The 26,202-nt window shown below is 38.2% G+C and overlaps 1 protein-coding gene across 2 annotated transcripts in view; it reads left to right on the top strand.

Moving 5' to 3' along the window:
- Positions 1-26,202, top strand: part of STIM2 (stromal interaction molecule 2) — a gene marked incomplete at its 5' end in the record, with an annotated part of 64,610 nt that overhangs the window by 10,079 nt on the left and 28,329 nt on the right. For both annotated transcript variants that reach the window (XM_084285466.1, XM_084285465.1), the window contains one exon: positions 25,709-25,839. In XM_084285466.1, coding sequence (XP_084141592.1) covers positions 25,709-25,839 — 131 coding nt within the window. The remainder of the gene's footprint in view (positions 1-25,708; positions 25,840-26,202) is intronic.

Genomic DNA, 26,202 nt, shown 5'->3' with positions numbered 1-26,202 from the left:
ATCCTTTGGAGTTAAAACAGCATTTCTCTAAAGTACTTATTGCATACGTACTGGAGAGGAATATTTCCTGGATATTTTCTTAATGTTAGGATGTGAAGTAAGCATAGGCTAGAAATATGCTATAAAGTGAATTGCGACATTCATACAGGTGGCAAGTACTGACACTAATAATGAAGTGTTCAAAATATTGTGGTTTTAAGTGTTGGGCTGAAGTGAATACTGTACTTTCGTAATGCACCCTGTCCAAGAGTTGTAAGTAGCCTGCTATATTTGCATGAATAACAAACCTTTGGCTCTTACATATTTGCTTGTTTTATGAAATAGCCTCACCTGATGATCTCAAGTTTCTCATTTACTTAGAAATATTTTGAAGCTTGCTTCCTCTTTAAGAGAGGTTTGAGATAGGCCACGTTACTTCAAAGGGCAAGTTCTCATTAGTTAGTTTGTTAAACAGGCAAAAACCCTTGATTTTACTGATTGTGCATTAGTCATTTTCTATTTACTAATTCAAATGGATATGAAGTGTAGTTGTAATGATGATGTCAACCTCAATTATTTTTTTTACTGACCTGAAAGATTTTAGATACCTGAGCTGAGTTACCTAGGTATAACCAATTCAATTTTTCTATGATCAGAGATTGTATGTAAGATGTCATCCGAAGGATGACGTTCAGAAATCCTCTAGCTTTTATCCGGTTGCCATTTCTGTCAGAGGATGTAGGCAAATAACGATTTGCATTTGTTGGAGCAGGCAGAAAGCTTTGCTGTCAGTCCTTGTGCTGCTCCCAGATGGGGCTGGAAGCGTGTGGGATGGTTCCTGGTGGGGTATGGGCCCCAGCAGCAGTGCTCCCTGCCCGGCTGTTCCAGCAGGAAGCCTGCCTCCATCCCCCTTGGCTTCTCTGCCTCGCTGCTGGTCATGTCAAGGTGGTTGGTGTCACACCAGACCTGGAGAATGCCCTCACGTTTGGGAGCTGCAGATTTTAACATATGAGGGAAGAAATGTACTTGGGTACCAATTACTCTGCCCGGTTTGCTGCTTAATTATTTTCATTTATTTTTAACATGGTTAAATTAGTAGGGCTCAGACATCTTTAAGTGCTTCCCTGTGATGTTACTTGATCAGAAACTTTAAGGGTTAGATTCCTTCCACAGTTCTTGAGGTGTTGGTATCTGAGCGAAGAATCTGGGCTCCTTCTCTAACACAGTACAGAGAGCAAACATGATACCTTGAGGTAGCAAACCCTGCTCAGACGTGGATCACACCATTAACTCTGTGCATTCAACATGAATATAACTGACAGTGAAAAGAGGACACTTCAGATGCAGGCAAAAAAATGTGTGCTCCCAGCTCTATATGAAAGCTCTTCCAGGAGCAGTGCCTCAACCTGCTTAAGGAGCCTCCAGCCTGTTGAAGGTGATATCTGACCTTACACCATAATCTTATATCTAACATTAGGCACCTCTTGAGTCATGCAAAAAAAAAAAATTACCTGCCTTTAAGTTTTTAACTGCTGCAGACTGAATAATTACTGCTTGGGTTAGATATTAATTTGATATTTACATTCATAGTGCAGCTTAAGTGTGCTAAAGTCTTGTTTCCTGTCATTTAGCTTTAAAATGCTGCAGGATTAGGTTTCAGCCAATCAGTAATACTAGCTAGGAAGCTATAATTAATGTCTTAGGGAAGGGGGGAGGGAGGTGTTAACTCCTTCTCATCTTTGATATCCTTGTTAGCCTTAATTTATTACTTTGAGAAGGTTTGGGAGTTCTTGGTAGATGACTTGGTAGAGAAGATGATCTATCTATGCTTGAAGTCACTTCAGCTTTTGCACCGTTTTACAAACTTGATTTGAACGGTTGGATTGCACTGCAAGGCCTTTTTGTGTGTGCTCAGCTGGTTTAGGACCGATATGCCTGTGTTCATAAGGAACACCAGAAGACTATGCTGCCATCGGCTCATGTGGTTCTGAAAGTCTTTAACATAAATGTTTCAGATCTGCAGATAAGAGAGAAGCACAGCTATGAAAAAGGGAAAGAACAATTCCACCTCTGCATTAATTGCATCTGGGAACTTGAAGTAACGCTTTGTACTTCAGAGCAGAATGTTGTGCTAAATTGGAAATGGTGATATTCTCGCCCACAACCATTCGGTCTCATGCAACTGTGATTGGTTTAGTCACAAGCAGAATATTGGTCTGCCTACTCCGTCTTTGCAAGCTACCACGGCACTGGAGTTGCTGTTCGTGGTTCATTAGTATTCATAGGAGCTTTGCCGTAGGAAGGATGAGAGTTGTGGGCAGTGTCTTTTAATGGCATAGATTAGTCTCTGAGAGATAGCAGAGAGCTGGAGAAAAACTGAAATCTTCAAGCATGGCTGGGGATGATTATAGCTCATTTGGAGGCTATGGTTGTCTTGTATTTGAGGACCTTTTAGTAGTCCTTCAGAATATCTGTTTCTGTGCTTTTCTTGGGCTAATGTTGGAACCTGCAGAGAACTTATAGCTGTTTTATCTGACTGGTGAAAATTGTAATAAATCAGCATTTATGTTTAAATTTTGTAAAGTACTTTGAGCACAGTTGGATGTGCTTCATGTAATCAAGACATCCAGAAGACTGCGGGCGAACTCCTCATATACAGTCTTCCAAATATATACTTACTAACAGCAGCAATTTGTCTAGTATGTGATGACTTCTGTCATGTAACTCTTGAATAATTTTTTTTCTTGGACAAACTCTGGCTTTGTGTGCCTGTCCACAATTACCCTCACTTCTGCTCATGCTCCTTACTTGCCTCAGTTGAACAGCCAGTGGAATTTTCTAAGTATTGTGTTCAAAAGAAAAGCAAAAGCTGCACAGAAATCTACTTCTGTATTTTTTGTTGTTTATAAGCTGGTTCGGTTCAGATAAGGAAGGGGTGAATGAAATGAGAGTGAATATTTGAGCAATCTGGAGTTCCTGTTCTAAATAAACATGGTGCCAATCCATTTAGATTAGTTGAGGCCTTGTAACTGTCTGAATTTACTTTGACTCTTTTGTGATTCTGCCCAATTTATGACCACCTGTAAAATTTGTGCTTTTATTCTGCTCTATCATTGCATTTAGAGTTGATGGTTGACTCATCACCTAATGCGAGGAATAGCTTTTATGTTTAATGTGAGGAATAGTTTTGCATTCGGTCTAACACAATATAAGCAGAAGGATTTAGCATGTGATATAGCGATAACATCTCCTCTGAACTAGGACCTTACTTGTGTATAGTGATTCTAGTAAATAGCAAGTGAACTGATCCATACGAAGTAACGAAGTCAGCTTTCAGCAGAAGGTGACTCTAAATGAATTCCTCCATTCTGTCCACGCACCTGCTTGGCTTTAATGTTTAACGTGCCAACCAGCTGTCACTATTGCCCAACCAGATTGTAAAACGAGGAGATGAAATAAGAAAATTGGAGGAAAATGAGAATAACGAGAGGTTCCCAGCATGGCCTTCTGAATGTTCATCAGAAGATGGATGATGGCAGAACATGGGCAGAGAGACTAAATAGAAGCTGCTGGTGAAATGTGGGATGGGTGAGGGGAAAGCTGCATCAGCGGGGGTGATGAAGATTGTGAATGCTGGAAAGGTAAAAATTCTGTATCTTTCAGAAGAAATACCTTGGCATTATGAGATATTCAAGTCATTAGGATAGCTGTGGTGACAGACTGCTGTTGTATAGCATTTGAAGGGTTGCATGCACAGATCCCAGGAGCGAATGAGTTGGGGCGGCTGGGAAATGCTGCTTCAGTTCATTCCTTGCCTCTTTTTTTTTTTTTTTTTGTGCTGTCATGTAAGCATTTTGTCCTAAGTGTTTAAGAAGCAAGTATAAAGCAAAGCAGAAATACTGTACTAATAGTTTTATGACTGTGTGGTTCATATTTGTATAAGAAATGTGGTGATTATGAAATTTTCTGCTTTGAGGGTGCTTGGCACGGTATAGTGTTTATTCTTCACTCGTGGCAGAATATTTTTCGTATGTCTTGTGACTGGAAGCTGTTAGCTAATTCACTGATTAGGATTGGCTTTAGTAATCAGTTTACTAAAAACCACCACCCCTGGCTTAGTGGAATTTGAGTCTGTGTACTCACCACTGGTGGTTTGACAATTAGTACTGCTGAAATGATCCTGCAAGAAACCCCAAGGTCATCCTTTCGCTTTTCCCGTGAATAATCTGGTTTTACTGATGAGTACTTCTACACTGCTAAAGACTTGGATAATGAACAAGGAGGGCTGTATGCATGGGTCACGCTCTTGTTACTAACTGTAACTAACTAAACTAAAAAGTGGCAAATGGCTGTGGATTTTTACAGATCACTGAAGTATTTTTTGGATTAAGTGATCTCAGGCAATATTTTTATTTCTTTTATAAAAGAGTGAAGTTACTTGCATTTCTGCAGACCATTATCACTCACCTGTTACCCAGAATCATTTTGCTAAAAATTTTACTCACTGATTTAGGACAAGATTCAATTCCTGTGGCATCAGCTTTTATTATTAAAACATTGGTGTCTGTTTCTTTAAGAGGAAAAAACACGTGTAGTCCTTATGGTTTAATATGGAAATACATGGGGTTGTTTAGAAATACTGGAATTGCAGTGTTTTTTTCATAGGCAGCTCTTACAGGGAACAACTGACACTTATTCTTCCATAAATACTATCTTTAGGTATATCATTGTGGGCTTTTTTCTCATCCTCGTTGATCCAGAGGTGGATTAAAAGGTTAAAACCTTGCTTAAGAACATAGTCATCTTACAAAACCAGGGAAGTAGCTTCCCTAAAATCTTGAATTAACTGTCTACCTGCAGCTCAAGAAGAGGGTATTAAGAGAAGTCTCAGCACGTGGCTAAGGCATGTGGTCTTCAGGAAGACTCTTCCTAACAAAAATGTCCTTATGTCTTATGTCCTAGTCAAGATTTTTTCCAGACTGCTTGTTTTTTCTTACCTAAAAAAAAAAAGTGGCTCCGTCACATAGACCTTGCTTTGGAAGGAGTTCTTGGTGTCTTGGACATGATGTTTATCAGTAAGCTCAGTGTCATAATTGAGCATCACATTGTGTAAAGGCAATTTTTTTTTAATTAGTAACTTTTAAAAAATACTATCAACTGGTTACAAATAAATTCAATGTCTGGGTTATTTTCTCTGCTTTTTTTTTTTTTTTTTTTTTTTATCACCTTGCTTCTAAAGTCCTTTTGCATATCTCCCCCTTTATTTTCCTTTGGAATTCGGCTCAGTCTATTTTGAGATGAGCAGAACCAAGGAGCGTACTCAAGCAAGGGAGGTATAATTACCTCTGCATTGCTCTGTTTAGTAACTTCTAACAGCTGCTTATTAAGCAAATGACTTAATTGACTTAATACCTATTAGCAATCTTTCTGGTAAGAAATTGTCTGCTAAAACAAATTCCAGTGTGCATAATTACCTCAGGTGAGTTACTGTGCGGATCAGCAATGGGCTGTTTCAAACTTCTGTGCCTTCCCCTCCACTTTTCCCTCTCTGCAGCCCTGGCTTGGATTCCTCCTGAAAGTGTCATAGGTGGGATTTGCTGTTGACATGCCTGATCAGCAGCAGTATTCAGTAGGAAGAAGATTGTTATGCTTGGGATCAGTTTCGCAATTGAACTTGTAGCTACTCAGTGTTGACGGGGGGGGAAAAGGGAAGTCTTCAGTTTTGTTTTGGGTATAAACTGAGAAATCCTTCAAGTAGAAAAGATTGGTTCTGTACCCACTGTTCAGTATTTCTCTACTGTGTTTATAACCTGTCTCTGAGCAGTTGTCATTTGTCTGGTTTTACAAGTCACACCATCTCTTCTGCTGAGTGCAACAACTTATAAAAAGGATTTGGTACCAGTTTATTGGCTGTGGAATTAAACTTCAGGTAAATTGCTAGATTTCCCCTAAGGAGCAAAAGCAGCATTTTCCAGACAGATCCGAAAGTAGCTGTTTTCTCCTAGAATCTATTTATGCAGCATTTATTGTATTGATAAAGGAAGACAAAAATAGAGGCGAGGCACTCTGGTAGGCTGATTACAAGGAAGATATTAAGGGGAAGTGTAGCTTTTCCTTCTTTGGTAAATGTTTTATGTTAAAAAAGCAAACAATTGGAGAACATGCTATCAGGAACCAATCGGCTCTGTGCAGCCAAGCACAACTGCGGATCCAGATTGAAACAAAGGAGAAAAAAATTCTTAATTTCTAATAAATGGTTTTACTTACCAAATGATTAACATCTGTTTTTGGAATAACTCCTGCTAAGAAGTGGCCTTTTTATTTATGTGCTGCATAACTTTATATCTCGTGTATATTTTTGTACAAGTCTTTGATAAAGTTGATTACATTCTAGTTAATTAGTTTCTCCTATTCTGTATATGGTTAGGGCAACGTTGTTTCTTCTAGCTTCGTACTCCTTTTCTTGATTCTGTTCCCTAGTAGAAGGGAACATCTCCTTTATAAAAAAAAAAAAAAAAAAAAGCATGTAAATGCTTTCATCATGCAAAAGTGAAATTCTTCTGCTTTTTGGGGGCGAAAAAAAGAGCAAAGGGAAGCTAAGATACTTGGAGTCTTCTTTCCCACACTGTGGGAAATGCTCCATGGAGGAAAACTCTAGGTGTGCTAAACTTAAGCATTGAGACTTTCTATTATTTGTCTTCTAACCAAACTGCTTCTAGCATCTTTAGGCAGAAATACTAACATGGAATGGAAGAACACAACCACTGTTCCAGGGTGAAAAAAGAGGTGCACAATGGCCCAAGCTTTATATTTTGACAGAGTTCTTTGCTGAGACATCTGAGTGAACCATGCCTGGGAATTGTCATAGCGTGGGCTGTTAGGACTGCCTGGTGCTGTGCAAAGTTTGTAAGGCAGGGCTTTTTGGTTCATGTACAGCATTTCTTAAACAAATGAACCACTTTTGTACCACAGCAAGACATCTGAAAGTGTTTCTGCCCTGATGTTCTCTGCATGTGGAATAAGGATGCTCCTGGATGAGCAGTGTTGGCATCCTTACACTGATGTACGGTGATCTTCCCTTACAGTGACTGGCAATCATCTTTGTACATCCAGAAGATTTGTCTTTTTTAATTAATCTAGCCTGCCTGTAAGTCAGTTCCTTAAAGCTTAAGCCCTGAAGTGGCAGGGGAGAAGCAAATAGCTATGGATTTATGACCGTAAGATTTTTGAAGCTTAGAGAAGACACAATTAAATTTAGCAGGTCTTTTTAAAATAAAAAGGCATGCAAGTAAATTTTATGAAGAGTTCTCACAATTGCTCTGTGGCCATCTTCGTTCACCTTAAGTAAGCTAAACTCTTGAGATGAAAAGATGCTGAAGAGGCTACAAATGAAGAAAGATGTTTAAAGTTTAGCACTGTTGTGGTGTTAACAAAGACATGTAATATAGAAATTTGCACCCCTCAGTCTATATTTGCTTTCAGTGGCATTTGAGAAGATTGTTTTTCCCGTTAATGTAAAATAACATTGCTATTCAGTGCATCTTTAAGATAAGTGAATGCTTTGTGCAAGTTTAGGAAAGGATGACCTTCTGGACAGAGGTCTCATCTTTGCCATTTCCAGGCAATGCTGTTACCCTGGAGTTGCTCTCGTGCTGGGTTGAATTAGTTTATTATTAAACTAGATTAAATTGTCCTCGTCCATGTGATGATACTGCTTTTGTTCTCCTCTGCAATGTCCAATTTGAACAATTAGATTTTTGAAAATTTTCCAATTAAAATTAGTTCTTAACCCTGTTTGGAGAAGTGCACGTATGCACATGTGCAAAAATTACTTTGGCAGGTTCAGTGAAAAAGAACACCTGATCAAGTGTTTAGTTGCACATATTTCTCATTCTGTTGTTAAAATGAGAAACTAACTAGAATGAGCCACTCTACCATTGCCAGCCTGTGGGAAGGATACAGGGGGAAGATGTCTTACAATGGGAGGAACTAAATTTTTAGAAGGAGGGGCAAAAGTAAAAGGTCTTTATAATCAGGTAAGAGAGCCAATAGGTCACCATATGAGACATACGTATTTTTTTGTTTGTTTTTAAATACAGTATGATGATGAATTTGGTACTAGCATATCAAAACTAGCAGTGAATTTTAGTACTACTTTTGCAGATAAGGAGACTGAGAAACTGGAATGAAAACCTTGTGACACTTGAACTGGCAGGTGGTTGGCATTGAGAAGACCTGGAATGGAAAGAGGAAAATATGAGCAAAGCAGGGAGGGAATATCTGTGTGTGTGAAGGTTGGAAGGAGAAGGGGCATGATCTAATTTGTTATAGGAACTGATGGGGTTGAAAGTAGGAAGTAACAAGTTACAGTTGGCTTTCTATTCCTTTTTAAATATTAAGCCTGTTTATAGTAGGAATAAGCACGATGTGTTTCTCCTGTCGCCTTGTTACACACTACAGTATGTGTTGGTAGCCCTAGCTATCTGGCAGTGTGTGTAGCATCTTGTAAACTTGTTTTTGTGCTAGATAACAAGTTGAGTGTTCGGAGCACTAGATATTTTTGTAGCTTGTTCCAATAATGCTGCTTCCTGGCTGTGAACCGAGCATGCAAAACCACAGGCTGGTGGTTCTAGCCATAGACTGCTCAGTGATGCGCTAAAAGCGACTGTTCGCTTTGCAAGTCCTGCCTGAGGCGAATGCAAGCAGACTTAAATGTTTGCATCCATACAGAAAATCTTGATACTGATTTCCTACACCAGTTTTCTATTGTCCTGGCCAGTTAATGGCATGGCAGGAGGTTTGTTCTTCTGCCTCGTGCTCATGGGATGTGTTTGGGCAATGGAGCTTTGACTGAGGAAGAAAAGGAGCTGATGAGAAACTTTTATTCATTCATTCATTTATTTATTTATTTATTTATTTATTTATTTATTTATTTATTTATTTTTGGAGCTAGTTCATAGCTGCTCTACAGAAACTGCTGGCTGAGCCAACTGTACCTGTGATATGCCAGCAGAGCTGTGGTGGTTCCGTGAGGTTTGGGTTAAGATGCTACGACTGAACAAATTCTGGACCCGGGCGGTATTTCTAAGGAAAACACAACACAAAATTCTTGCCCTGGCCTGCTGTCTCTATATTGTCATCGAGCTTAATTTGGGCACGGTTGAAAACTGTTCTTGAATTCTTCACCTGTCTCTGTTTTGACTGTGCTGCTGCAGCAGGTGGTTTCTTAAGTAGGTCAATGGGCATGTGCTTGGCTACTGGTACACGAAGCTGGCATGGGTTCACGTGGCATGTAGCAATACCTGTGGGATTTGAAAAAACCACACGTATTCATGTGGCATGTAGCAATACCTGTGGGATTAGAAAAAAGTATTACAGAAAAGGTAAGCCTTCAAGAGACGTTTGTATCAAGATGTCCTTGTGAAAAACTAGCCAAGATCCTGCTTGTCTTCGTTTTAGTTTTATCTAGTTGCTGGCTTTTTGTTGCTTAGCATATATTTCTTTTAGCAATTACGTACATGGTTATTTTCCCTTGTGAGTGTACTGGCTCTTGTGCATACATAAAAATGAACAATTCCAACAAATGGCCATCTAATCCAAAGAGTGCTAGTGAGTGTTGAAGTGTATAAAAATATCATCTTTTTTTTTTTTTATGACAGTCCACACTCTTGCTGTCTCTTTTGTGAGTCATTTCAAATTAGGCTGCAGGTAGGAAGCCTTGAAAATAAGAAAACACTGTGCTTGTGTTTCTTCAAGGATTTTTTTTTTATTAAAAAGTGTATATAGAGTTGCATATTACAGGGTGGGCACAAATTTTTACTTGTTTTTAGAATAAACGAGATGCATGCTTTTAGACTAAAAGTATGGGGATGTATGTATGTATGAAGTATGTATGTTCTGGAGCTGGGTATTTGGTTTGTCACCTTACTGGTCTGAATTTGTGTGATTTCTTCTGTACCTTTGACCTCTTATATGGAATGGCACAATTTTAATGTTTATGAAAGCTATTTTGAACATTCCTTGGTCTTTGCTGATGCTTGTAGAACTACCATTGTTTGAAAGATTGAACGTAGGTCTGGACTTTGCTGATATCAAATATTTTTTTTTCTAATTGCTGCAACTTTTTGACATTCTGTACTTGACATAATAGGTACTAAATTTTTGCTTTGGTATTGTAGTCTTGCAGTCATGTCTGTAACTTCAAAACAGTGGTGTATTATTTTAATTGGCAAGTTAAAAGAATTCTTTTTAATCGGGTTTTACTAAAACAGATGATCCTTTGTAAGGGATCAGTAAACCAATAGCCCATGTGATCTCATATGAAACAAGGGAATTTAAAGAACTCCAGTGTTTAATTTTTTTTATTAAAACTTGGGTGGAAGTACTTGCTGTTTTTTAAAAAAATGAACAAAGAATCCTTTATGCAATGCAGAGATTCAACTGTACCGTAACTTATATAACCTACTCACTTTGGTATTCTCAAAACCTGTAGATTAAAAACAAACAATGAAACTTCCAGTTCATGTTAATAAATTCAGCAAACTTAAATAATGTTTGATGCATTGATTTTTATGTCAGCTTGCTGTTTGAATCTGATTAACATTTTTAAGTAAAAGTATTTAATATCTTTATTCTCTTTACTACGTAAGCTATTCCTGGCAAGCGTTAGAGAAAAGGTTTTAAGTGCATTAAAGCCCACCTTCCAATAAATAATGCTTGAGCTCACAGCTTGTGCAGTTGCATGGAACAGCTGATGTTCAGAAATGGTTGGAATTAATTCTGATCATAAACCCTGAACTGGCTTGCTCTCTAAGGTGCTGCTGCTGCAGGTAGTTACATATGAGCTCTGAGCTCACTCTTTATCCTGTTGAGGTGGAACTTCTTTCAGTTTATGGGAATAGATTTGGTTATTTTTTTTTCAGGGTGTTGGTTGTATTAATTCTGCAGATCTCCTTAACTTCCCTTCAATTTATTTAATTTTGGTTGTTTTTCTGCTTTAGTGCATTTCACTTACAATCATTTTTAAACCTTTCTGATCAAAAACTATGGGTGAGGTGTTAAGGTTACAAATTCTTGTTTCTATGAATGTATTAAAGGTTTTAAACTGCTTTTGTCACTTCTCTGAATCAGTACAATTTAGTTCACTGTATTTCTTTTTCTACTGTTTGCACACTTCCTTTTCTTTCCTCCTTCTGTTGGCTGCAAGTTAGCTAACAGCATCTTGAATCTTATTTTTGATTGAGATTGCAGTTCTAGTGCAGTAAGTTATGTAACACTTTTTCATAAATTACGTTTTCTGCTTATAGAAACAGTGATAGGGTTTTGAAACAACCCTGTTTTTTTTTTTTTTTTTTTTCCTCTGCTTCCCTTCTACTTCTACTTAACAATGAAGTTAACCCTTCTCAAAACCTTGAGCTTAAAAACTGTTGTGTGAATTGTGGAAAAACTGTTTGTGTGAACAAAGCCATTAAACCTCTATTTTGTCTTCATGCCTAGACAGTCTTAGATCAGTTGGTGAAAGGAAAGGTGAGGCTTCTTGTATATCATGTACCAAAATATCACTGAATCCCATTGGAGCTTTAGACAAGTTACAATGCCAGAAACTCCTTGCTTTTAATCATGGCAGTAGGCTGTATACTCTTGTAATAGAAGTTTCATTTAAAAATACAGGTCCCCATTTCTTTGGGGCTAGACATGGCCATGTTTAAGTAGAATTTTAGCTCTGTCTTCACACAGATGCGTGCATAAAGTCTCCTAATACAAGGTAGTTTTTATTGAACTATAAGACGCAAATCAATGTTATACAATATACTTTGTTTTTCTTTTCCCTTTTAAAAAAAAAAGCTATTAATGAGTGAACATGCCTACTCATGCCTTCATTTGTGATGAATTCTTTCTTCTCAGTGATTATTACCCTGTTCTCAAGCTCTGGGCCTTTACAGGCATGCTAATTCTTATCATCCTGTTCTCGTTATTGTCTTTTAGCCTGTCTTAAGTTCTGCTGAAACTCATTTCTCTTCATTAGATGCAATGATGTGATGGTAAAGACCTGCAGATATTGTGAAGGCATTCCTAAGCAGAGTTCACACGTGTGCACGAGTACACATATTCTTTGCCCAGGCATGAGGAATACACATGCGTGCTTAAAGGCAGTACACAAACCTGTGCACAAACGTCAGTGCTGTAAGATCTCATTTTGGACTTGTTCAGGATTTTGCAACGGTTTCTTCACAGGCATGCCTTGTTCTTTTCCTGTCTGTAATCATTAGGTGTCTACTTAATATTTCAGGTTGTAAATGTGGTGGATCAACAACTTCTTCAGAACAGCGTGCTTCTTAGGAGTGTCCTAAGAACACATGGAGAGGACACAACTAACAGTTCATAAATAAGAATGACTACTGCTGTTACACCTTTATTTATATTTGTGAAGTGGAGCACTCCATTTTGGGGGCAGTCATAGAATCACAGACTTATAGAATCATTAAGGTTGGAAAAGACCTCCAAGATCATCTGGTCCAACCATCTCCCTGCTACCAATACCATCAACTAAATGGTCCAACCACCCCCCTACCACCAATGTCACCCACTAAACCGGGTCCCTAAGCACCATGTCCAACCTTTCCCTTGAACAGTGACTTCACCACTTCCCTGGGCAACCCATCCCAATGCCTGACTACTCCTTCAGAGAAAAAATGTCTCCTAATTTCCAACCTAAACCTCCCCTGGCATGACTTGATGCTATTCCCTTTAGTCCTATCACTAGTCCTTCTTGAATCTGCCTTTCAAAGGAGATGACAGATGCTTGTTGAAAGGGAGCACTGGAATCCAGACTTGTGCTCTGAGCCAGAATGTCACCCTGACCCGACACCAGCAGGACATCCATAGCTCTCTGGCTAATTCGTGAAAACCTTCAGGGATGGAGTTTCTACATCTTCTGGATAGCCTGCTCTAGTGCTGCAGTGGCCTCCAAGCAAAAAAAAAAAAAAAAAAAAAAAAGCTTTTCCTGATGTCCAACCTGATCTTCCCAATGCATCGTTTGACTGTTTGTCCATGTTTCATGGTCTGCCACTGCTGAAGAGGCTTTGCCATCTGTTGTGAGGTGGTTGCAGGTGCCTGTTAGATCACCTTGGCTGCCTTTTCAGAAGACATTAAACAAGCCTAGTTTCCTGAAAATAAGTGGCCTCCTTGAACGTATGTAGGATTGAAACTTTGTTTTCTTAAGCCTAATAAGGTTGAAGTTCATTAAACACAAGATTTGGAAAATCAGTATTACCACACACTATAACTTTTGATTAAAAATGAATCTAAAATAAAAAAGGGCTGTAACTAGCTGCATGATGCAAGTTTGCGTTCATGTGTATACATAGTCAAACAATGCAATGTTTTAGTTAAAAGACACCAACAATGGGGGTTACTTGGAAATATTAGAATGTCGAAATCTTTTTGTGTAGAGGATCCAAGTCCAAGTACTTCAGAATGTACATTCTTGAGACAACCTAGACTGTTGCATATAAATAATGTAATAAACCAGTAAGATATGGAGAGAGACCAGATGAAATCAACACGTAGAAAGGTTGTTTCAGCTGAATTTAAGATGATGTGTAAGCAGAAAATAGAATAATGTTACTCAGTGAGAAAAAAGAGTGATGGAAAGTTTAGCGCTCAAGACATCAGAGCGGCTTAAAGTAAGTAAAAGTAACTAAAGTAAAGAAGTAAGTGTGTAGACTTCTTTAAAAGGTGATTTGTTTTAATTGAATGTCTGATATGCCTAGGTGGAAGATTCTTTTAATGCATTGACACTTTCTGCCTTAAATAGACCATAAGTTTTTGATTAAGCAAAATTAAAAAAAAAAAAAAAAGGGGGGGGGGGCAGAAATTGAAGTTGCATGATGATCACTAAGCTAGTCGGGTAGTAGGCCACTACTGGAGTCTGCTGTAGGCTGTTTGTAATGTAGGTATTGGAAGTGAGAAAATTCTTTAAGGTAGTTGTTTGCTTAGGATATGGTAAGCTTTAAATTTGTGATGCTACCACTTCAAAGCAAGAAGTGAAAGCCATGCTTTTAAATTCAGGTTCACTTCTCTTGTAATAGCCCCATCTTTGCTACATAGGCAAATATTGCCATTCTTTGCTCTGTCTCCAGCACGTCTAGGACTTCTGGTTTGTGTGGTTGCAGAGAATTTTGGAATGCATGTGGATTTTTTTCCTGTGTGTGTTCTCCCAGTTCGAAAACGTTTGATTAATTTATTGATAAAGTTATTTGAGAAAGGAACCTAGCTTTGGTTTGGTATTGGTAGTAAAACTGTGTGGAGACAACCTCAGTTAACAGTTTAAATGTTGGTAGTTCTTTATTATTTTCATGTTAACTGGCAACTCTTCCCTTTGTTAATATGTACTGATTCAAGTATTACTGAAGAAATGAGACTTAATGAAAAGCAAAAACTTTCTTTGCATTTTAATAGAATAAATGAGAAACTTGCTATAACCCAGAGCTACAAAAAGGCATGGTTTTGTACCTATTTTCTGGTTATATATTGGTAGTGTTCTGTATTCAGAAATAAAGAACCGACAAACACTGTCCTTCCCTGCCTCCTACAGATGACTTGGTATAAGAATTGCTTTGAAGTCTGTATAGACAAAAGCAGGTTCAAAGCAAAGTCATGTGTTACGTGGATCATTGTGCTAATACACAAAGGATGAAAACATTTGTACTGGTTGTTACATGTGACTGGAGTAGTTGGTTTTCAGGTGTCAGCTTTGGCAGGTGTTGTATTTAAAGCATCAGAATAGATTTCAAAAATGAAGTAAAATCCCTTGTATTCGAGTAAACCTGAGAGAAACTACAAGGTGTTACAAAACATGCTTCTATTTGAGATACGAATGAAGAACTTCAGATGTGTTTTACTGTCTATGGAGGCTGTATAACAGCAGTAGGACACCCGATGAAACAAGACAAGCTCCAACATTTTTTAAAACAATCTTAGTTTAGTATTTTTTATGTTCTATTTGTTATATTTCTGTTTCTGTGGGAGACAGAAGGCCTTGTGTGAAATTAATTTCCTAGGGTTTTTGAAAATGGGGTCTAATTGAACGTACTGAATTAGAATTCATCTTTCATGTCTCTGGCTTGTTTTTGCTTATGTTTAATGAAAGACAGGTGGCTTTTTATCTTCCAGAAGTTATTTCCTTTTTGATAATTGGAAATGATGGACCACCTGTACTTCTTGATATTTGATATATTTTTATAAAAAAAAAAAGTTACTGTAGCAGAAACACTTCTATTGGAATTTGTCTGGCTCTGGGCCTCTTTTTGTTCTTCTGTGTATTGCAGGGAGCGAGGAGCAGCAGAAACATTGGTAATACAGTGCACAGGGGATCCAGTTCCAGCAGAGTTGGGGAAAAAAATCTAGTATGTTGTTTGTCATGCTTCAGCCTTTTCAAATCTGACAGATACAAATGGCCATTAGTGTTTAAAGTCTCTTTTAAGACTCTTAAATTTTTAGTAAGCTTTATTTATGGTTGTCATGAAGCACCTGTAATGACTCTTGTAAAAATAGTCATTATCTGGAAAAAGCATGCTGTCCTTTGTTTCATCTTGATTTTTTTCACCTGTGCAAGTCAGGAACAAAGGCAATCTCAAGTGAGGACTTGAGAATAAATATTGTATGTATCTCTGAAAGTAACCAAAGACATTAAATTGTATTTTATACTAATAATCTTTTGCAGATGGTTGTAACCTCAGTTGTCACAGTGTTAAATTTAAAGAAAAAGCACACTTTCTCATGCTTTCCCTTGAGTAAATTTCCAGGTAAATACCTTTCTGTTTCTTCTCTTCAGAAAACTTAAAAACCACCACTTATTGATATCACAATCAAACAAATAGAGATGATGAGAACAAAAACACCCACCCACCTGGCTTTGTGTAGCCAGGTGTCACAGTCTGTTGGCTTTGGGAGAGACCTGTGTGTGTTCAGGTCTTGCATTTTGAAATCTTACTGCGTATTTTGGCTCATAGGTTTTTGGGAAGCGATCAAAACAATTGGAGCTTGACTTATGGAGCTACATAAATTAAACACTACGTGGACCTCTGTATTGCTATAAAGCCCAGCTATGCCACCAGTTTGTGGTTAACTATGTATGCTGTGTCTCCTCCACTTGGTAGTTGTCAGCTGCAACAAGTCTTCCAGGGCACGGTACGGAGGGCAAGGATTTAAGACCTGGAGCTGCAGTTCCCCACTCAAGTAGTAGCATAGCTGTTGTTCCACTGCATTAATTCTCGTTTTGTTTATTTTGCTCACTCGCTGCATCGGTGGCTGGGTTCAGAAGACACCACAGGACCGGGGTTTAGAAGCAGTGCTGTCTGTGAAGTGCTTTTCTGCCGCCTCCTCCTTCAGTTTCTCACCCTCCTGCCCCCCTCCCTCTTCTGTCGCAAGTCTTTGTGCAGGAATATAGAGAACCAATTCAGGCTGAATCAGTTTCCTGAGCCTTCCTCTGCAGCACGACGGCACAAATGTGCTTCTGTTGGTACAAGGAAGGGGACAGTACAGGGGTAGGAACAAACGGTGGGGTACGAACAGTTAGGAATCCTTTTGGCACCAGACTTTGGCTTGTTCTGCCTCAGAGCATATGTGAAATAATTGCCTTGGCTCTTCCTTGCATCCTGGATGTGTTCATGCTGTTGGGGAGCAACTGATGTTATTTGAAGCCGCGCAAGTAGTGTTTGGCGATGTGTGGTGCTCAGGCAAACGTAGAATACTCAGGAGCTTTATGCTTTGCTTTTGCTTTTGTGAACAGTTTCTCAAAATTTGTCCAGAGGCGTAAGCCTACTGCTTTAAGCTTGTGTACAAATGATATCTGTGTGCGATGAGAAGAGCTGTGTGTTTTCAGGTATGCATCATTTAACCATCAGCTTGAGCAAATCCTATCCAATGTTATATAACTTGTTCCGAGTTTTGGACTTTTTAGTTGAACCAAGTTTCCTCTTTTGTCCTCCGCATGACAGCAGTGCATGACGTCAGGCACATGATATTTGTTGTCTTCTCATTGTGTAAGAACTGGATTCTCTTTTAATGCCCACTTTAACAGCCAAGGGAGTGGATGTTGGAAAACAATACCCTTCAATACCCTTTGCTACTACTTCCATGGGCCCCAAAATATATTAATTAAAACTCTGTCAACCAAGAATAATCTGAGTTATGTGCGTCTAGAGTTTATTCTGACACTCTTAATTGCAAAATCAATATCTGTGGTAAATTTGAGCTGTAGCATAATGGTGATATGTTACTTTACACAGATATGTGATCATCTTTTTTTTTTTATGTTCTGAAAACTTAAAAAGAAAACGTGAAAGGGAGAGAGGGCTGTTTGGATCTTCTTAGCATCAAATAAGCTAAGGTGAACTGGGGCAGCATCAGTAGGTTTGTCAGCCCATTTTATCACTTGGCAAAATTTGTCATAAGAAAAATATTTAGCAGCATATTAGTTAGGAGCAGAACTGCCAGTTGTGCAGTCTGGATGTGAGTGCTAACTGCAGGGCAGTTCATGTAAGCTTCTGGAAGTAGGATAGTGCTCTACTAGCCAGCAATCTGCACCACTAAATTTTCCCATAAGCTAATGTGACTATTTAAAGAAACTATGATATTTGTACTTGCTCAATTACTGATGTGTTGAATGGTGCTGAAAGGAAAGGTTTAATTATGGTCTTATCGGTTAAATAAAATGAATCTCTGTAGTCAGCACGTTTGTATTTCTAAAAGCATAGACGCTGCACAGGCTGACAGATTTAATGCTCAAATGCAAAAATCCTAACAGATTGTGTGTAATAAAAAAAAAAATGCCTTGATGCTAAGGGCATGCTGTATTGTAAGTATAATGTTACAGTTTTTTAAATTTAGGTTTCAGTTGTATAATTCTGATATGCTCTTTTAAAGTATAAATACATTCTGACAACATGTTGTTACAGGAACTCTAGGGGAGCTGATGATGCTACAGATGGTGCTCATAGAGGATTAAATTTGATTCCTTCATAAGAACAGTTAATAATATACGTACTGGATCGGATGGTGTAAAAGACTTGAAGCGAGGTTGAGTAATGTCAGCAATGTCATGCATACTTGCCTGATTCGTGGATATAGGATATGATATGAATCACATGTGAAAACAAATATCAGCAGAACTAGCGTAGTTAAATGTCTAAGTGTAAAGGTGTAGTTTATATGAAAGTAGCTCATGACCTTAAAACTTCTCTAGTATATATCTTTCACATGCTTTATTATAACTGCCTGGAAGTGTAATGATTTAGGACTTAAAAGATACATTTTTAAATCTTAAAATAATATTTATAAAACTTATGTCTCTTAGTAAACTTTTCTGTGAAAAATTAAGATGGGAGTCCTTTCAAAGTGCTTTTGCTCCCTCATTTTCATTCTAAGAAGGTTTTAAACTACAATTCCAACATGAAAAAAAAAAAATTGAACTTCTAACTTGTCAGCCATGCTACAGCTATGAGGTTGTTGTGTTCCACAAATCACTCTCCTCTGGAGAGAAGTTCAGTGGCCTATGCTCTGCCGAACTTGTGAACTCCATGTGAACAGAAATTGGTGTACACCTTCTGTATGTTCTCACCAGAAGACCTGGCTAAGAGATTAATGCATAGCAGAGGTGTTAGTGTTAGCTCCAAGAAAAAAAACACATTCTATTCTAACTCAGGATGTAAGTGATTAATATAATGTGTGAAGAGCATATCGTACTTTTTTTTACGGGTTTATTAAGTAATTTTCATGACAAAATCAAGATGCATGTCATGTTTACAATCACGTTAACTGAATTAAATATTTCCCTTCTTGGCCTTGTAATAAAGGATAGTAAAGTGAGACAGTTTGTATTGCTAAGAGGAGACATCAGACATCTGTCTTTTTTTTTTTTTTTTTTTTTTTACTGTACTTACAGGTTTGCACACTGAGTATTGTTACCTTATAGGTAAGGTTGGAAAGAGGAAAAGTGGAGAACTTTTCAATGGGTAGCATAAGATAACATCTCCATCTCCCAGTGAGCTCTGATACTGCTTTGTTAGGTTGGCCAGAGTTTCTCTTCTAAGTTATCTGTCTTTAACCATTTTATACGCGTTGTTCAGCTTCCCCCTTTCAACCTCACACGGGCTCAGAGAGGTTGTGCAAAGGGAGAGTCATGAATCCATCATCTTGACTTTTGTCTAGACATAGAGAAGAGTTGTAATTTGCTAATTAACTTACTAACAATCTAAATGTTTGCACTGATATCTTGTTTTGTCAGAGTAATCCATGAAATGATTAATGTATTCAAACTCTTTATATAACTTCCTCTTCAAACAAGCATTGCTGATTTGGGCTCATTGGAAGATGCTTGCTTTGAATTCTGTTTAATTACAGCAAAATTAGATTTGACATCAAATTTAATTCTTTAGAGAATTCCTTTCATGTCTTTTCCCTTTCAGTGGTTGCTGAAAAGTTCTTAAATTGATATGTGAGATGCTTTGAATGTCTTACTGGGTGATCAGAAAGTTAATCATATCTGCTGTTCTGTTTTTCACGGCTTTTTATCTGACACAGATTAGAGAAGTGCCAATCGAAACCTGCCTTAACACTTGGGTTTGCTAGTGGCATTATGTGATTGAGTTTCTGCTTTAAATAATGTATTGTTACTTCACTGTTTTCTTGTATATAAAAAAGAAATTTAAATTCACTGTTGAAGAGCTTTTTTTCTGTGGGTGTGGTGAAAGAGATAAATTGATGGTGATTTTGGGAAAAAGTCTTTCTTGCTTCATCAAGTGTGTGTAGATATAATCAATTTGAATATACTGAAGATAAACAGAATAAATGGACACTTCTCAATAGTTGCAAAAACAGGTTTGAAACTTGCACATATGGATCACTTTTATACACATTGAAGGGGTATTGATTTATTTTAAGGTTGTTTTAAATGGTTATGCAAGGGATATTTAGTGGATTTTTAAGAACTGTGGCAGCTTTTATGGAGCTGAACTAGCATAGTTTTTTCCCCCTCAGTGAAGTGTTACTAATCACTACGCTTTCTATGTATTCAGAACAAGTCTTTCAGGTACCAGGTTTTGCAGTCAAGAGTTTCATTGTTAAGTCTTATCGGCTATTGTAAGCACCATTTCAGAAATTACCTGATTTCTAATATACAGTGGCAGAAAAGCGAAGCTTTGCATATCTTTAATTCAAAGACAACAGGGCATCGTTGTGTCCTCTCCTTTTGCATTACACCCCTTCCCCTTTCCCTGCTGTCATTAGTATTATTGTATGTTCCTTTTCCAGAAGCTCATTTAAGTAACATGAGTGTTTTGATTAGAAGATAAGTGTATTCTGCCCTTTTTGTCAAAATTTTGTCTGTTGCTTTAACGTCTTTTTTAGTAGAAAGATGTGCTGCAGTGATGAACTTTTTTCTCTCTCATCATTTAAATAAATGTCACAAATGACATTGTCAAGTTAACTGTTATCCTGCTCAGCCTACTTGCCATATGGAGGAGTTTAATTATTAAGAGTAGGAGTGATTTGCTTTGGGAGTTGTTAATTGAAAGATTAAATGAAGCTCACTCTGAGGATCTCTCTTCAAGCATTTGAAGATTTTAATGACACCTTATGTAAGCATTTAAGATAAAAGCTACATGTTTGTTGCTTTTATTGTGAATAGGCGTTTTGAACATCTGGTGAAATTTCTGAAAACACTTGCTTTCCAGTAATTCAAATAATCCCCACTGTATCGTTCAGATTTGTACTCAAACTTCTAAAAAATCATCATTCTCTTACATTTTTTTTTTTGCCTTAAATAATTTTGAACTGATGGAGAAACTGTAGTATATTAAAGTATGGTGTAAAACTAAAACAGAAAAGAAATGCAGCTGTAAGAAAATAGAAATCCTAGAGAGGTGAAGATGCCTTTGGTGGGGGGGGGAGGCAGGAGGGGATTTTGTGGTCACTTGCTTAGACTCTGGAAAATGCAAAGAAATCCTGCTTCTGTCACCATGGCTTGCTGAAACATAGTTATTTTAAGCTCAAAATATGTGCTTAAGAAGCTGACACTTCAGTATAGTGCTTGCCTGTGAGGTTTCCCTTTATTCCAGATGGCTTCTTAGGAGTGAGGAATCATAAAACTAGCAGAACGTGGCACACTCCTGAGTTTATCACAAAAAGGACAGTCATGGAAACATCATAGGCTTCCATGGGACTGCTGCTTGTCAGCTCTTCCTCTTGGTGAGTGCTCAACAGAAATGATGTGTAGCTGCCCACTTCTCCAAGCAACTCCCAACAGCCAAGTTCCTCTCAGCAAACTAATTGGGAACCTGATTCCAGGTACTCAGGACAATCTTGAAGGCTTTGTGTGTTCATGTATTCTTAAAAAGGCTCCTTGAGGTACCAAAAAGCCTTTGGATGCTTTGGAGACCAGATTGGAGCTGCAGGCACCTGGCAGGAGTCCCTCTGTCACACTCAAGCACAATTGCAGCACTTACGCACCAGTGTCCATATGGAAAAGAGGGGTAAATAACTGCAGGTTATCTATATGTGGGGCTGTTGGGCCTTTTCATTCTGAGATCTGCTATGTTCCCAACAGTTTAAGGAAAAGCAAATGCAGGATAGATAAGACTGTGCGATGATCATATACCCTTTGCTTTGGAGCCACGTGCATTCCTAAAATAAATGTCAAGGGCTTTGCTGACATGAACGCTTGAAGATACGGGTAATTAATTTTCCTTACTGGCTTGTGTTGACAGTGTTGCTCTGCAAGCTTACATCCTGTTACCTTCAGGAAGTGGGATGAAAAAGCTGTGACCCTGCAGTTCAGGAGAACTTCCAACTGGAGATTTTCTTGTAGCCTTGCCTTATTTTAGCACCCTTTTAAAATGAAAGGGTGTGGGGGGGAGCCAAGTATTACTTTCCCCTTATTTGTGTTCAAAACAAACAAACAGCTTCCTGTGTACTGTACTGGGTAACTCTTAACTCAGTTCATTATCATCATGTCCTACAAGAAGGGTGGCTTTGAGCAGCCCTCTCCTACAATTGTGGCTTTGAGCAGCTCTCTGGCCAGGCACATGTTTTCTCCTGCTCTCAGAGCTAGGAGGCAGTTCCTGACCTACTCAAGGCAGGAGGAAAGGCTTCCTTCCAAAGCCTCCGCCAAGTTTGAGCCGTAAATCTCACATTTAATATTTCAGTGACAAATTTCCTTCATTATCATGTCCCTAACGTGCGAAATCCCCTCACTTCTGACCAATGCCCAAAGAGGTGCTGTGTAACTCCTGCATGTCCTGACAGCAAGGTGTGCCTGTAGGCACATGGTACGTGTGGTGTGCCTTTGCCAACCTCAGCTAAACAACATCTTTTACTTCGTTTTACTTTGCTAATTTCTCAGTGGTGCTCATTAAAGGAAGGATCAAACCTGAAGTTACCAGGTTTGCTTCCTGAATATCACCTCTGTACTCTTTTCTGTGACAGTGATTTTGGACCATGCTTATTTATGTATGATACACCAGACTAGGGCAGACATAGTGGTCCAGGCCTAAAAGTTAGCTTTATCCTTAAAGTATAATAAAAGGTTTTGAATCCCAGATGCCTTTGGCAGGGTGGATTCAGAATGAGATATGAATTGCCAAGACTTATCAATTGTTACTTGTTGCTGATCCTTAGGCTTTTGATGATGGCACTTGCTGTATATCGAGACACTTCCCCTAGACTTATTCTAATGGACTGGACATTTGAGAAGTTTTTAATAGTACTTCATCTAGTATTAATTTGAATTACACCTGCCTTGTAAATGAGGCAAAATGCAGTGTTTTAAAACCTTCTGCAGAGTTACAAATGATCACATTTCCATCAGTTCTTTTTTGGATTTGGTAGGGGTCTGTAGGTATTCCTTTGAAATGATTTTCACTTATTGTGTAGGTTGTAGCTTTCTGATTTTTTTTGAAGTTGTTCTCTGAAGAGAGGGATGACCAAGTGTTGTCAGTCTGGGAACATTATTTTTAATTTTACTGCATGAAAATAAAGTTGGAGTAAATTTGGGTTCTGTATAGAGTGGATTAATTTTTATTGCAGTCGAGATGTCCTGCTGGATGTTTCTCAGCTCAAAAAAGAGCAAACTGGAACTCAATCTGTTCTTCGAGAGAGATCGAGTGTTCTTGGGGCCAGGGCATGGGGCATTTGAACCATAAGTAGCCTATTTACTTCTTTTAAGAAGACTTATAGCTCTTTCAAGCGCTTTCATGTTTAAATAACCAAAAAAGGCTTGGGGAGGTTTGGGCTGGACTTCAGGAAGAATTTCTTTCCTGTGAGGGTGGTCAAACATGTGAACAGCCTTCCTAGAGAGGTGCCTGTTGTCCCATGCCCCTTGGTGGTCAAGAGGCATTTGCAGAATGCCCTCTCATCCATATGCTTTAAGTTCTGGTTAACCCTGAAGTTGTCAAACAGGTGCATTCAACCTTTGGGGATCCCTTCCAACTGAACTGCTCTATTCTAACGCATATTTAGAAGTACTCATTAAGATTAAGAAACTGATCAACCTCAGTGTTGAGAAAGTGTAGCCTGAGGAAAAGTTGTGACTTGAAAAGCTGGCCTTTCAGCTGAACAAAATGGAAAAGCATTTGAGTGGGTGCTTGCAAACTGTGAACTCCATTTATCTGATGTATTCCACTATGTAAGAGTAGGACTAAATACAAATCAAACAAGTTGGGTGTGTTGGAGGGACCACTTTATCTGTTCTAACAATTGGGCTTTCTTCTAACTTAAAGTGTATGTAATCTTGCAGTACAAGTATGTTGTGATTCTGATATATGACTGTTTTTAAGTAGTGCCATACTCCGTGGCTACTGGAATTTAATAATTAGCAGAATGCTGCAGTGATTCGTTACTATTGCAAGGGAAGCCTTTCTATACCAGCCACCATATTCCAGGGGGATAAGTCCTTAAATCCCCCAATAATTGTAAATTTCTCATTGCAAGGTAAAAATTTAAATGCCATCTAATGTGCAAACTAAACATTTTCTAATGAAACAAAGATGGATAAATAACTGATTTTTCTAATCTTAAAAAAACAAAACCAAACCCCACAACCTTAGAAGAGCTTCATTTTTTTTCAAGGCCTTCTGATTGCATTCCAAAGCTGAAAAATGTTTGTGATAGGCCTAGTTTAGCATTTAGTAATTTGTCTCTCTGAAATATGTGAAGTACTTGTTAAATAGGTAGTATTTCTATCTCTGTGACTGTGTTGTTGTGGTTTTTGGTTGATATGTGGACACAGATGGAACAGTTAACTTCTGTGTAATAAAACTGGTATAGAAAGTAAGAGTGCATTAACTCATGTCGGTCTGTAGGGATCAGTCCTGTTAATGTCCGAGATCCCAGCTGTGACTTGGTTGCCAGCTTTATTATTCTTCTGCTTTGTAGCAAGTGGAGTTGTGTCAGCATCTCTTATTGTTATAAATTAAAAAAAATAATCAACTGAAGTCAGAAAAGCAGAATCATGCCAATTCAATTAGTATGGAATACTAAAGCAATAAATTTTTCTATGCAAACTCAATCCTATCAATTTCTGTATGTTTCTCTTCCATTACTTGTGCAAATGAGCTTTTAATAACTTCAGTAGTAGAAAGAAAGCTTAGTCTTTTGATAGACTAGAAGCAGAAAAAAAATCGTGCCTCCTCAAATTATATTTTTAATGATATGACTGAAGCTGAGTGTACTTAACTGTTGTTTATGGGAATAGTGTATTTTTATAATGGTTATTATGTTGGGAAATCACCATCTCAGTACTGAACTTACAAAAAATAATTTCTGTATCCTTTTCCACCTCCTATTCTTTGAAGGGTTTGGATGCATCAGAACAAATGGAAGTTAGCTACTAGTTGATGCGAAGGTCTGTGAAAGACAAGTCTTTAACGATGGGTTGATCATTGTGTATTATAAAAATGGGCAGCATTTGGCATGTGTCTTGTGGCAAGGAAAGAAAAATGGTATACCAAATCCTGACATGGGGAAGCACAGCCATCAAATGGGCACAAATCATGAGCCTTCAGTAACAGACATGGTTGAACATGTGCTATTTGTGACCTGGGTTCCTGCTCTGTGGTGACTCTGCTGTTTTTTTATCAGAGTATTCAGGGCTGTGGGGTATCATATTCTTGTCAGTTCGCTTTCCTTTGTGGTGTGATTTCTTCTCCTGTAGTCCTTCTTGAGTATTTTATGTTCAGTAGTACTACCTACAGTACTACTGCACTGTGGGTATCATTCCTTTATCTGCTTATGAAGCTGTGATAGAAGAACATTATAATCTATTGTCTTTCTCATCCTCATCTGCTTTTTGTTTTCCTCCGGCTTCCAGAAAGGAGGTTGGAAACAACAGTGACTTTATTTGCTGTTGTGATGATGTATCGTGCAAAATGGTTGACAGATAGGAGAAGAGGTAGAGGTTACAGGGCGTTGGCAGTGAGGGCAGAATTGCAGGAGTCAAACTATACCAGTGTCTGCTGAGAGCTTCCTTATTGCTTAAAAAGAGGGTGTGTTTTCACTTTTTTGTCAGAATTCGTATTTTATGGTTAATTTGTTGTCTTTGAACTGGAGGCTACGTGCGGGCAACTACATGTATACAAACAAAATCTGAAGTTCCGTGTTACGCTTTGGGAATTTTATATTCTAGAGTGACAGTGACTGATATTTCTGTTCTGATTTGTTTTCCCCCCTTTAGATCCCTGCAGTTCCCTCAGCCCACCATGCTTTACTGAGGAGGACCGATTCAGCCTAGAAGCTCTCCGCATGATACATAAGCAAATGGATGACGACAAAGATGGTGGTATTGAAGTAGATGAAAGCGATGAGGTAAGAATATAAAAAGTCTTCACTTGTGCATACCTATGAGGTCTGTCCTTCTCCCTGTTTTACATAGCTGCTCTTTATGTTCCAGAACCTGAGTAGTTGTTTCTTTTTAAATTCAGCCCTTTCTGTATGAAAATGCAGAAAGTAAGTCAGAAATGGAAAATTGTTGTCCGTGGTTTTAGCCTAAAAGAAAAAAAAAAATAAGAGTATGTATAAAAGCTGTTATTTTTGATATTAGTGTAAAAGGTCTTGGCTTGGCTTGCATTGAGGGTTACTAAGCATTGATATAATCTACCAAATGTTATTTTAGTTTCTTTGCTTTAAGATTTTCTTGCTTAAGGCATCACCGGGCTTTCCTGTTTACCT

Source organism: Netta rufina (assembly GCF_964035555.1).
Source record: "Netta rufina genome assembly, chromosome: 4".
In the NCBI taxonomy this organism is placed as follows: Eukaryota; Metazoa; Chordata; class Aves; order Anseriformes; family Anatidae; genus Netta; species Netta rufina.
This window is presented reverse-complemented; position numbering and strand designations above follow the sequence as displayed.